The sequence below is a fragment of the Quercus lobata genome, chromosome 4 (genome assembly GCF_001633185.2).
Source record: "Quercus lobata isolate SW786 chromosome 4, ValleyOak3.0 Primary Assembly, whole genome shotgun sequence".
Lineage (NCBI taxonomy): Eukaryota > Viridiplantae > Streptophyta > Magnoliopsida > Fagales > Fagaceae > Quercus > Quercus lobata.
The window spans coordinates 11,313,750-11,327,547 of record NC_044907.1 but is presented as its reverse complement, the minus strand read 5'-3'; the positions used below and the strand labels follow the sequence as shown (position 1 = coordinate 11,327,547).

The 13,798-nt window shown below is 37.1% G+C and overlaps 1 protein-coding gene across 6 annotated transcripts; it reads left to right on the top strand.

The window, feature by feature from the left end:
• Positions 1–871: 871 nt before the first annotated feature.
• Positions 872–12,854, top strand: LOC115983907 (putative disease resistance protein At3g14460). Of its 6 annotated transcripts, none has more exons than XM_031106768.1 (5): positions 872–4,277; positions 11,130–11,540; positions 11,752–11,849; positions 11,935–12,503; positions 12,597–12,854. In XM_031106768.1, exons 1-2 carry the CDS (start codon positions 1,641–1,643, stop codon positions 11,247–11,249), a joined length of 2,757 nt encoding a protein of 918 aa, XP_030962628.1. In that variant the 5' UTR covers positions 872–1,640; the 3' UTR covers positions 11,250–11,540; positions 11,752–11,849; positions 11,935–12,503; positions 12,597–12,854. The 6 variants fall into 6 exon arrangements, with proteins under 6 accessions (XP_030962628.1, XP_030962623.1, XP_030962626.1 ...); XM_031106763.1 differs by lacking the exons at positions 11,130–11,540; positions 11,752–11,849; positions 11,935–12,503; positions 12,597–12,854 and adding exons at positions 4,924–5,161; positions 7,234–7,509; positions 7,629–7,892; positions 7,986–8,338 and having other exon boundaries at positions 872–4,820; XM_031106766.1 differs by lacking the exons at positions 11,130–11,540; positions 11,752–11,849; positions 11,935–12,503; positions 12,597–12,854 and adding exons at positions 4,924–5,161; positions 7,378–7,892; positions 7,986–8,338 and having other exon boundaries at positions 872–4,820.
• Positions 12,855–13,798: the final 944 nt, after the last annotated feature.

Sequence of the window (13,798 nt, the reverse complement as noted above, 5' to 3'; positions counted from 1 at the left end):
TCTGCTAGCTGGAGCACTACAGGACAAAACAGGACAACTGGCCATACGGTTATCTCGCGACTGGATCTCGCGACTTAGTCAAGCCGCGAGGTCAAGCCGCGAGCCACCCCTGTTTTGTAGAATTCTGACGTTTCACTTTCCTCTCCACTCCAGTATAAATACCCCTATTACCCACGATTGAAAGAGAGCTTCCAGAGAGATTTTTGAGAGAGAAACCCTAAAGAAAAACCAGATTGTTTCACCCACAATCTCTACCTTAGAATCTCTTCAAATTCCTCAACTCTCTTCCTCTCCATTGTTAAATCTTTGAGAGGCTTTATACCAAACCAGGTTCTCACCATTATCATCATTGTGAGACTGCTGTTTGGATTTCTGGGAAGCAGTTAGGAAGGAACCAATCTTCATTGGTTGATGCTATGGTCTAGTAGCGGAATCCGGGAAGCTAGAAAAGAAAAAGGTTCGGCGCAACCTCGTTGGAGCAAGAAGCTTGGAGGACTTAGGTGCACTGGGTAGATTAGGCTTGGAGGGTCTATTGCTGTCCTTGTATCCCAACTATATTTTCTAGTGGATTGATTACCGCTTGGAGGGCGGCGGAGAGGTTTTTCGCCGAGAACTTCGGTTTCCTCTTCGATAACACATCGCGTGTTGTCTTTGTGTTTGCATCTTCCTTCCTCTATCTTTGCCTTTAAATTATCTGCTGTGGATTTTATTTTGTTATGGCTTAGATAGTATTTAATCAATTTCGTATGATAGCATATGTTAAGTTTCCGCACACTAGTTGTTTGACATATTGCTTGAATTGATTAAGTTGTTATTTGGGGGTCTAAACGTTCAAAGGTGTTTTATACACGTTTTTGAACTTTCATCTTCCTTTCTCTTTCTTTTTCTTCCCAAAGATTGATCTCAGCCACTTCCTATTGTTCTCGATCACTTCCTATTGTTCTCCATTGTTCTCAATCACTTCCTATTTTTTCCTTCAATTCTTTCCAAAAAAAAAAAAAAAAAAAAAAAAAAAAAAAAAAAAAAAAAAAAAAAAAAAAAAAAACTGAGGCTCTATTTGGAGGAGCATTTCTCTCTGCCTTTTCCTCCAGGTTTTGTTTGACGGGATGGTTTCTCACGAGGTACTAGAGTTCTTCAGCCGATGGAATCTTAATAGTGAACCGCTGAGGAAGTTGAAGACAACTCTATCAGTTATCAATGCAGTCCTCAATGAAGCAGAAGAGAAGCAGATAAAAAACCCAGTTGTCAAATAGTGGGTTAACAATCTAAAAGATGCTGCCTATGATGCTCAGGACTTGCTGGATGAGATTGCTACTGATGCCTCGCGCTACAAGTTGGAAGCTGAACTGAAGAGTAAGGTACAACTCTTCAACTTGACTTCTCATAGTTCTTCTTACAAGGGAATAGAACTTAAGATAGAAGAGACTCTAGGTAGACTAGAATATCTTGCAAAACAAAGAGACCTCCTTGGTCTCGAAGAAGGTGGTGGTTGTGAGAAACCATCACAAAAAAGGCGGACGACGTCTTTGGTAGAAGAATCTGCTGTATACGGTAGAGATGGAGATTCGGAGGCCATAACTGAATTGTTGCTAGCAGATGATGGCAGAGGTGATAACATAAGTGTGATTCCCATAGTGGGTATGGGTGGTGTAGGCAAGACCACACTTGCTCAGCTTGTATACAACAACAAGTTGGTGACGGAGTGTTTTGATGTTAGAGCATGGGTTTGTGTTTCACAAGAATTTGATGTACTTAGGATCACTAAAACTATTCTTGAGGCAGTGACTTCATCGATAGGTGATACTGACGACCTAGATCTACTCCAAGTTAGGTTGAACAAAAGTCTTGTGGGAAAGAAATTTCTGATTGTGTTAGATGATATTTGGAATGAGAATTACTTGGATTGGGAGGTCTTACGAACCCCTTTCAAATCTGGGGCTTATGGAAGTAAGGTAATCTTGACAACACGTAATGAAACTGTTGCATCAATTGCACGCACGGTTCGAACTTATCATCTAAAGCCTTTAACGGATGAAGATTGTTGGTTATTATTTGCAAAACATGCATTTGGAAACAGAGAATCTATGGCGCATCCGAACTTGGAACTAATTGGGAAGGATATAGTGAAAAAGTGCAATGGCTTGCCTTTAGCAGCAAAAACTCTTGGTAGTCTCTTACGGTTGAAGTTGGATCCTAAGGAATGGGTTAAGATATTGGAGAGCAATATATGGAATTTCTCAGATTGTGAAAGCAATATTCTCCCAGCTCTCAGGTTGAGTTACCATTTTTTACCTTCACATCTAAAGCCATGCTTTGCATATTGTTCAATATTTCCTAAAAATTTCAAATTTAAAAAGGAGCAATTAGTGCTCTTATGGATGGCAGAAGATTTTTTGCTGCATCCTAAAAGAGAGAATTTGGAAGAAGTAGGTTTTGAGTACTTCAATGATCTAGTATCTAGGTCATTCTTTTGGCGGTCAAGTGGTAGAAGTCAATGCTATGTTATGCATGATCTTTTGAATGATTTAGCTCTCTTTGTCTCTGGAGAATTTTGTTTTAGAATGCAGGCTGACAATTCATATGGCTTGTCAGGAAAGACTCGTTATTTTTCATATTCTAGAATGAATTTTGATGCCTATGAGAAATTTGAAGCCTTTCATGGAGCCAAGGGTTTGCGAAGCTTTCTACCATCAAATGTGTCAGTGCGGGCAGGATGCTTAAGTACTAAAGTTATACTCCACTTATTACCTGAACTGAGAAGCTTAAGGGTACTATCTCTATCTCACTACTGGAATTTGACAGTATTGCCAGACTCGATTTGTAATTTGAAACAGCTAAGATATTTGGACATTTCTCACACTGCAATCAAAGTATTACCAGATTCCGTGTGTACTCTATACAATTTGCAAACTTTGCTATTGTCACGTTGTCGTTCTCTCACTGAGTTGCCTGCCAACATGGGATGGCTAATTAACTTGCGTCATCTTGATATTAGTGGAACAAACTTGATAGAAATGCCACTGCTAATGGGTAGATTGAAAAGTCTACAAACATTAACTTCTTTTATTTTGGGCAAAAAGGGTGGCTCTAGCATCAAAGAGTTGAGGGAGTTTCAGCAACTTAAGGGAAGCCTTTCTGTTTTGAAGCTGGAAAATGTTGTTGATGCTAGAGATGCTTTAGAGGCCAATTTGAGGGACAAGTTGCAACTTAAGGAATTGGTGTTAAAGTGGGGTGGGGATACAAATGACTCCAAAAAAGATAGAGATGTACTAGACCAATTGCAACCTCATGCAAACTTGAGAAAGCTTACCATTGAAAATTATGGTGGCACTATATTTTCAGACTGGTTAGGACACGCATTCTGCAATATGGTATCGGTCCAAATTCTTAATTGTAAGTATTGCCTCTTCTTGCCACCGTTTGGTAAACTTCCCTCTCTGAAGTTCCTCTCTATTGTGGGATTAGATGGAGTAGTGACTATTGGTACAGAGTTTTATGGGACTGTTGGTTCTAAAAGCAAGCCGTTTGCATCGCTACAAACTTTGCGCTTCAAGAACATGTTGCAATTGCAGGAATGGCTTCCTTTCAGAGAAGATGATGAAGGTGTAGTAGCTCTCTCAGGTCTTCAACGGCTTTATATACAAAATTGTTGTAACCTAACTAAGGGTCTTCCTGACAGCCTCTCTTCTTTAAAGACACTTGTGATTGAAAAGTGTCAGCAGCTGGTTGCTTCAGTTCCATGTGTTCCAGCCATACATGAATTGAAGTTACAGTATTGCAATAAGGCACTGTTCAATGAATTACCACCTCAAGTGCTAAAGTTCACAATTAGTGGATATGATGCCTTGGTGTCCTTACCTATGGGTAACAACCACTGTCTTGAAGAGTTAGATGTCTCTGATTGTCCATCTCTCAGGTTGCTTCCTAGTATTGGCAAAGCTGACACACTAAAATCACTTTGTGTCAACAACTGTGGGAAATTAGTGTTTCCGATGCACCAATGCTATCCATCCCTTGAGAGTTTGTGCATAAGAAGCAGTTTCGATTCCCTTGTGTCCTTTCCATTAGAATTATTTCCAAAGCTGAATCATCTTGATATCCACAGATGTCAGAATCTTCATTCTTTTTCATTTTCAAATCAAGGACCGCTGCTGCATCCGTTATGTCTCAGAAGCTTACAAATCAATAACTGTTCCAATTTTGTATCCTTTCCCGAAGAGGGACTGCCTGCCCCCAACCTGGCTTGGTTCCGTGTTGATAACTGTATTAATTTGAAGGCGCTGCCTGGCCAGATGCGCACCCTGCTCCCATCTCTTCAGATTTTGAGTATACGTTTTTGTCCAGAACTTGAGTCATTTCCAGACGGGGGGCTGCCATCCAGTTTAAATTCACTTGAAATCTATCATTGTGAAAAACTTATCACCAGCCGCTTGGGTTGGGGCTTACAAAGACTGCCTTCTTTGAGAAGCTTCTGTATCAGGGGTAAATTTGAAATTTCAGAATCCTTTCCAGAGAGGGAGCTGCTGCCCTCGTCTCTTACATCCCTTGAAATTTGGAATAATCCTCTTTTGAAATCTCTGAATGGTGATGAGCTTTATCTTATTGCACTAAAAAAATTGGGGATTGGCTGCTGCCCAAATCTTCATTCCATGCCAGAAGAGGGTCTGCCAACATCTCTATCTTTCCTGAATGTCATGAAATGTCCATTGCTGAAAAATCAGTGCCTAAGGGAGAAAGGGGAAGACTGGTCCAAGATAGCTCACATACCAGTCATAAAAATTGATGAAAAAGTGATCTAAATATATCCAACTTCTTCTTAGGTACTCTGCTATTTGTAAACTTAATTTACTATGATCCGGTGATTCTTTTTTTTATTGACCTTAACTAATGTTTTTTTTGTGATCTTTGACTTTGAATAGCCAGGAGAAGCAGCGCTAGTGCTTTGTCTGGTCAGTAGAAAGTCGATGATTTTTTGTCTTTAAGCTTGAAGCTTCCTGTTCCTTTCACTTCAACGGTCCTCCCTCTTCCTCTCCCTCTCTCTCTCTCTCTCTCTCTCTCTCTCTCTCTCTCTCACAACTGAGAGAATAGAAAAATGGAGGGAAGCCGCAATGAGGAAGAAATGGAGTAGGTAGTGCTCCCCAATTTCGATATCATCTACCAGGTAACTGTATGGTGTAATATATTATTGTTAGTATTTGTTAATAATCTTAATTCAGGAATGGGTTAAGATAGTGGAGAGCAATATATGGAATTTCTCAGATTGTGAAAGCAATATTTCCAGCTCTTAGATTGAGTTACCATTATTTACCTTCGCATCTAAAGCCATGTTTTGTATATTGTTCAATATTCCTAAAAATTTCAAATTTAAAAAGGAGCAATTGGTGCTCTTACGGATGGCAGAAGATTTTTTGCAGCATCCTAAAACAGAGAATTTGGAAGAAGTAGGTGTTGAGTACTTCAACGATCTAGCATCTAGGTCATTCTTTCAGCGGTCAAGTGGTAGGAGTCAATGCTATGTTATGCATGATCTTTTGAATGATTTAGCTCTCTGTCTCTGGAGAATTTTGTTTTAGAATGGAGGCTGACAATTCATATGACTTGTCAGGAAAGACTCATTATTTTTCATATTCTAGAATGAAGTTTAATGCCTATGAGAAATTTCATATCCACTGTCTTAAAGAGTTAGATGTGTCTGATTGTCACTCTCTCAGATTGCTTCCTAGTATTGGCAAAGCCGATACACTAAAATCACTTAGTGTCAACAACTGTGGGAAATTAGTGTTTCCGATGAACCAATGCTATCCATCCCTTGAGAGTTTGTGCATAAGAAGCAGTTTCGATTCTCGTGTCCTTCCCACTAGAATTATTTCCAAAGCTGAATCATCTTGATATCCAAGGATGTCAGAATCTTCATTCATTTTCATTTTCAAATCAAGGACCGCTCCAGATCTCTCGTCTCTCGGAAGCTTACAAATCAATAACTGTTCCAGTTTTGTATCCTTGCCCGAAGAGGGACTGCCTGCCCCCAACCTGACCTGGTTCCGTGTTGATAACTGTAATAATTTGAAGGCGCTGCCTGGCCAGATGCACTCCCTGCTCCCATCTCTTCAGACTTTGAGTACACATCTCTGTCCAGAACTTGAGTTATTTCCTGACAGGGGGTTGCCATCCAGTTTAAACTCACTTGAAATCCATTCTTGTGACAAACTCATTGTCAGCCGCATGGGATGGGGTTTGAAGGGACTACATTCTCTTAGGAGCTTTTATATCAGTGGTAAATGTGAAAATTGGGAGTCCTTTCCAGAGAGAAGGTTCCTTCCATCTTCTCTTACATCCCTTGAAATTTGGGTTCTCAAACATTTGAAATCTCTCAATGGCAATGAGCTTCAACATCTTACTGCACTTAGAAAGTCGGCTATTGGCCACTGCCAAACTCTCCAGTCCATGCCAGAAAAGGGTCTGCCAACTTCCCTCTCTTCACTAATAATGAAGAACTGTCCCATGCTGAAAGAGCGGTGCTTAATGGAGAAAGGAGAAGACTGGCACAAGATAGAGCATATACCACTCATAAAAATTGACAAAGAAGTGATCTCTTCTAATTGGAGTTCTGCTCAGAATCCTCAGATTCTCATTTTACGCATCATATCATACTTTCTGTCTGGATTGGCAAATTCTTTCTTGACCTTACACATCTTAACAGATTTTGGTGAAAAATGATTGTATTGATTCTATTGAATAAATCAAGATTTACGCATCATATGTATAGGCTAATCTAAAACAGAGTGTAGAGAGGGAAATCAACTAACTAATCCTAACTAACACTAACAGCCTAGTTAGTTACAAAAGAGCACGTGTGACTGATACAGAATTAATGAAGCTACAGAACGACCTGTAGTTTGTAGTTCTAGTATAGAACGACTTGTAGCTTAAGACTGTTTATTCTTTCCTTCTTTATGCTTCTTATTCTTCTTCTCTTCTTTGCTCTGGTTTTGATTGTATCTGTTCTTTACTGATGTTAACTCTCTGATACATCTACTTAATTAAAGAAAAAAATTATAAATTATAAATTATCAACTTCAACTTATGTCTTTTAGTGATCATTGCAAAACTGGTAGCAGCAATGCTAGAGCTTTGTCTGTTCATGGAGGTCAATGAGTGATCATTGTATACTGGAAGTGCTTGAGCTTTTCCCTGTCTCATGTTATGCCTACATTTCTTGTCAACACTTCGCAGGAAACTAACTCATATCCTCTGTACAATTTTGAAGCCCCAATGATGATTCTTGGGGCAGTGATATTAAAAGCTCTGTATACAAGAAGTCCCGGGTTAATGTAGGGCCTAATGAACAAACTTCATTTATTTTTCTTAGAAGTGCAGTTGGAATATTGCGGAAAGCACTGTTGAATGGATGGTCCTTGGGCTGCACAAAGGATGTGCTTGAGAAGCTTGTGCCTCATACAAACTTGAATAAGCTACAGATCCATAATTATTGTGGCACAAGATTTCAAGGTTGGTAGGAGATGATTCTATCTGCAATATTGTGTCTGTAAGCCTTCAAAATTGTGAAAGTTTCTGTATCTTGCTACCCCTTGGGAAACTACCTTCCCTGAAACACTTTTTCATTGAAGGTTGTGATGAACTAGTGGCTGTTGGTCCTGAGTTCTAGGGGAACAATTCTCTTGCGGCTCAGCGGTTTCTATCACTTGAAATATTAAAGTGTAGTTGGATGTCTGCATGGGAGGAATGGTGTTCTATCAGAGTTGAAGATGAATTCATAGCTTTCCCTCGTCTGCAAGAGCTTCACTTAGATGTTCTTTTGAAGTACCAAGATCAGCACAGAGCTTTGTTACATTATCAAATTTCTTAAAGCAGAGTTTCATGCAATTCTGCAGGTATGTCCTCATTGCTTATTGTTTGGTATACTTGACTGAGTATATTCCACAAACTTACTGATGATTTATTGGTTCTTATTGTGGACCATGCAGGCTTCTAGTTCTCACAAAATTGAGGCTTTTACAACATTCCACCTGATGATTATCCCATAATTACTTTTTTTGGTGACTACTACGAGCATTGTAAGCATTGGAACAATGGAGAAAATCTCTAATATTGGTGGTGGAATAGGACTTCTCATCTTGCTTAGTTTAATTTACTAGATGTTTTGTTTTCTGTCCAATGTAGCAGCAAAATGAACAGTATCTGTGGTAAAATTTTCATCTTGCACTATTGGATTTTTTAAGTTGTATGTTGTAGTTCACCATCCATTTTGTTTGAAAAACGCCAGAGGCTTGTAGTGCTAATTTTAATGGTAATGCTTCTAGTTTGTGTGGCTTTAACTTGCGTTTGTTTTGTTGCATTATCTCTACCTCTAATGTCTAATTGCTAAGCACTTCATTTTTCATGTGGTAGACTTCAAAGGGTTGGATTTGTGACATTGAAGGCAGAGATTGGCTGTGACCACCATGGTGGCAGCCGGGTACATTCTTTCCTGTTATATTGAGTTAGCATGTCGTGTCCCTAAAACTGTACTATTGTGAGCAATGGAAGTAGTTTTCTAACATAAACACACCTAGTGGGGAGCCTAATTTGAGATTGGAAATAGAGATGGAATAAATAAAGTTCTTAAATATGAAAATCTCTATATTCAGTGTATTAATTTGCCTCTACCTAGGACATGGGTATTTATATATGTTGGAATATTTTTATAAAGATTACAATATTTTAATTAATATGGATTAATTGAAGTGATTTAATAGAAATCTTTTTTCTTTCTTTTATGTTTACCTTTGTTACTAAGCTGCTAAACCGATATGCTTCTTTCTTACAATAGTCAAAGAATCAAAAAGTAATAAACATGAGACTTTATTTCTTAACGAATAGTTTGTGACAACAAGATGTCAAAGGGAAAAATACTCTTCCGCAGCCTACACGTCCTCACCACCTTAAAATTTCCATCTTAAATGATTTGTAAATTACATTAAAAAATATATATATTATATCTTTTAAATTACATAAAAAAAAATTATATCTTTTTGTAAAACTACAATTTCAATTAATATTTTTTTTATTAGGTGTGAATGTTGAGAAACTCTCCATTGGATTACATATTTTTCCTTACATTCTTCATGTTTGCAAAATTCCAAAAGATTAAAGATTAATAGTTGTATTATCAAACAAATCAAACAAATGTTTAAATTTCAAGTTTTTGTGATCTAAAATTAGGCATAAAAAATAATTTTATAGATCAAATATTAAATAATATATAACTAGCGCAAAATTTGATATACGTGTTAAAAACAGAACATACAATATTATGGTCAAATTTTCAAAATTATAGTCATATTAATTGTTTCAATGAGAGTTACAGCCATTAATTGTAACCAAGTTTTTTTTCTTTTTCTTTTCTTTTTTTTTTTTTTTTTTTTTTGAGGGGGGATAATTGTAACCAAGTTTGTAATTTTATTATAGTTTTTAATTTTGTCCTTTTTATTATAGGTTTTAATGCACTAGACTTCTGTATGGCCTTGGTTAAGTGATTGTGGGCTCCCGTGGTTGGCAATTGATTTCTTCATTAGATTTGGTAAAATTTAGTTACAGTTTTACAAGTGTGATATATAAAAATTTTCAATTAGATTCAAACATATAATTAGACTGAAATTAATTATTTTGAAATTAATGTTTATTGGTCAATATGACAATATATTGCAATTTATTAGTCTTTATATTATGGGATTTTGTTCTAACCTTATATATATATATATATATATAAATGCATTTTGAGTATGAAGGATAAATTATGGGCCAATAGTTTTAAAATATACAGATCCCACATCATTTTTACACATTCCACTTTGGAAAGAGACCTAAAATTTCCTCATGATCCTGTTGGGCCAATATGGTTTCATCTCAAAGGCTTGCCCCTATCTCATATATTCATAGCACTTTTATCACTTTGGTGAAAGCATATAGGCTAGGACTTTGAATCTTTATTCATTGCTTAATGAAATTCTTTATTGATTGAAACAAAAGGAATTATCTTCTTCAAACTTTTTATATAAAAATATTTGTATTAAAAAAGTTCTGATGGTGGTGAGTGGAAAGACACGTGGGTGTGAAGTTTTGACTGTCGTGGTCTAGGTGTTCTTAAATAATGCAAAGTTCATAATGGCAGTGATATGGACTAGTGTTCATTGTTCACTATGAAGCACTTTCCAAGAAAGCACTTACAAGTTGAGAAAGCACAAAAATGGCACCAAGTCTTTGGCCTTTGTTGAATCAAGGTCATTTAAATAATGCAAAGCTCATAATATTATTAGAATTTGTGAGCTAGTCATCATTATGAAACATCTTCTAAGAAGGTGCAAGATAGGGATTAGGAAAGTGCCATTTACACCAAACATTTTGGCCGAGTCTTTTTGAGTTTATAGGTTTTGCTAAATAATGCAAAGCTCATAATAACATTAGTATGGGCTAGACATCAATTATAGCATGTTCCAAGAAATTAGTAACAGATGGTATGCTATTTGAAAATTAAGGACAAATTAAGCTCTATATAGCTTTTTCTTGACTCAATATGTGGTTTCAGTTGATGAATTTGTTTGTTGCAGAGAAAGAAGCCAGGGCTATGCCTCTTGAAAACTCACAAACACAAAGTGCAGCAGTGTATGGTGCTGATCAATCCAATTATGGCTATGATACCTCTCAAACATATTATCAGGTGTTTATTTGTGACTCTCTTTTCTGTGTGATGTAGTTGTCTCAGCTGCTGTTTTATTGCAAACACTGTTGCATTTCTCCCAGTTATTCTAATGTGTATTTTTTTAATGCGTATCGTTTAGGAAACTGCGCCATCACAAATGCAGCCTAGTGTTCCCAGCAGTCCATATGGTGGAAATTATCAACCTCCCTCAAGTTCTCCTTATGGAGCATACGGAACTCCTGCTCCCTATCAGCCCCCAAATATATATCTTCCATCACAGACACCTTCCCAGGTATTTTTTGTTATACAGTTCATCTAGTACCATTGGTTTTTATTTGGTGTTTAGTATATAAAATTTCTTAGCAATGCTATAGACCTGCTAAATTATGCTTATTTGGTGTTCAGTATTGATAACTGTATTAATTTGTAGGCGCTGCCTGGCCAGATGCACACCCTGCTCCCATCTCTTCAGGTTTTGAGTATACGTTTTTGTCCAGAACTTCGAGTCATTTCCAAACGGGGGTTTGCCATCCAGTTTAAATTCACTTGAAACCTATTCTTGTGAAAAACTTATCGCCAGCCGCTTGGGTTGGGGTTTGCAAGCACTGCCTTCTTTGAGAAGATTCTGTATCAGGGGTAAATTTGAAATTTCAGAATCCTTTCCAGAGAGGGAGCTGCTGGCTGCCCTCGTCTCTTACGTCCCTTGAAGTTTGGAATAATCCTCTTTTGAAATCTCTGAATGGTGATGAGCTTTACCTTCATTGGGGATTGGCTGCTGCCCAAATCTTCATCCCATGCCAGAAGAGGGTCTGCCAACATCTACCAGGAAGAAATGGAGTTGGTAGTGCTCCCCAGTTTGGAATAATTTTTTTTTTTTTTTTCTAAATTATCAAATTCAACTTATGTCTTTTAGTGATCATTGCATAACTGGTAGCAGCAATGCTAGAGCTTTGTCTGTTCATAGAGGTCAACGAGTCATCATTGTATACTGGAAATGCTTGAGCTTTGCCCTGTCTCATTTTATGCCTAGATTTCTTGTCAACCCTTCGCAGGAAACTGACTCATATCTTCTGTACAAGTTTGAAGCCCCAATGATGATTCTTGTTGCAGTGATATTGAAAGCTCTGTATACAAAAAGTCCCGGGATAATGTAGGGCCTAATGAACTAACTTCATTTATTTTTCTTTTTAGGATAAAACCAACTAGCAATAATTTTGTTTATTGAATGTCTGCAGCTTTTTACTTGACATCAGACAGTATCTGGCTATGTGAAGTGCAGTTGGAATATTGCGGAAAGCACTGTTGAATGGATGGCCCTCAGGCTGCACAAAGGATGTACTTGAGAAGCTTGTGCCTCATACAAGCTTGAATAAGCTACAGATCCATAATTATGGTGGCAAAAGATTTCGAGATTGGTTAGGAGATGATTCATTCTGCAATATTGTATCTATAAGCTTTCAAAATTGTGAAAATTTCTGTATCTTGCTACCCCTTGGGAAATTACCTTCCCTGAAACACCTTTCCATTGTAGGTTTTGATGAACTAGTGACTGTTGTTCCTGAGTTCTATGGGAACTATTCTCTTGCGGCTCAGCAGTTTCTATCTCTTGAAATATTAAGTGTAGTTGGATGTCTGCATGGGAGGAATGGTGCTCTATCAGAGTTAACGATGAATTTATAGCTTTCCCTCGTCTGCAAGAGCTTCACTTAGATGTTCTTTTGAAGTACCAAGATCAGCACAGAGCTTTGATAGGTCCGCTAAAGATATCAAATTTCTTAAAGCAGAGTTTCATGTAATTCTGCAGGTATGTTCTCATTGCTTACTGTTTGGTATACTTGACTGAGTATATTCCACAAACTTACTGATGATTTCTTGGTTCTTATTGTGGACCATGCAGGCTTCTAGTTCTCACAAAATTGAGGCTTTTATGACTTTCCACCTGATGATTATCCCATAATTACTTTTTTTGGTGACTATTACGAGCATTGTAAGCACTGGAACAATGGAGAAAATCTCTAATATTATTGGTGGAATAGGACTTCTCATCTTGCTTAGTTTAGTTTACTGGATGTTTTGTTTTCTGTCCAATGAAGTAGCAAAATGAACAGCATCTGTGGTAAAATTTCATCTTGCAGTATTGGATTTTTTAAGTTGTATGTTGGTAGTTCACCATCCATTTTGTTTGAAAAACGCCAGAGGCTTGTAGTACTAATTTCAATGGTACTAACGTTTCCGGTTTGTGTGGCTTTAACTTGCGTTTGTTTTGTTGCATTATCTCTACCTCTAATGTCTAATTGCTAAGCACTTCATTTTTCATGTGGTCCCTCAATGGGTTGGAGTTGTGACATTGAAGGCAGAGATTGGCTGTGGCCACATTGGTGGCAGCCGGGGGTACATTCTTTCCTGGTATATTGAACTAGCATGTCGTGTCTCTAAAACTGTACTATTGTGCGCTATGAAAGTAATTTTCTAACATAATTTTAGATTGGAAATAGAGATGTAATAAAAAAAAGTTCATAAATATGAAAATCTCTATATTCAGTGTGTATTAATTTGCCTCTGCCTAGGACATGGGTACTCATATATGTTGGAATACTTTTATAAAGATTACAATATTTTTATTAATATGGATTAATTGAAGTGATTTAACAGAAACTTTTTTCTTTCTTTTATGTTTACCTTTCTTACTATGCAGCTAAACCGATATGCTTTGACTATTTTTGAATTGATGGTTTCACTTATTTAATATTGGTAAATTACTAAGCTGCTAAACCGATATGCTTCTTTCTTACAATAGTCAAAAGAATCAAGGTAATAAACATGAGACTTTATTTTTAACGTATAGTTTGTGACAATAGCATTCTTAGTTTTAATTTTATCTCAAGTCGACAACAAGATGTCAAAGGGAAAAATACTCTTCTCAGCCTACACTTCCTCACCACCTAAAAATTTCCATCTTAAATGATTTCTAAATTACATAAAAAAAATATTATATCTGTAAGGACGCAACTTGGATCTTAAGCCTAAAAGGTAAAAGGATTTAGGCCCAACTAACCCAATACAATGAATTTGTAGAGAGTGAGTTAGAAAACTAGGTTC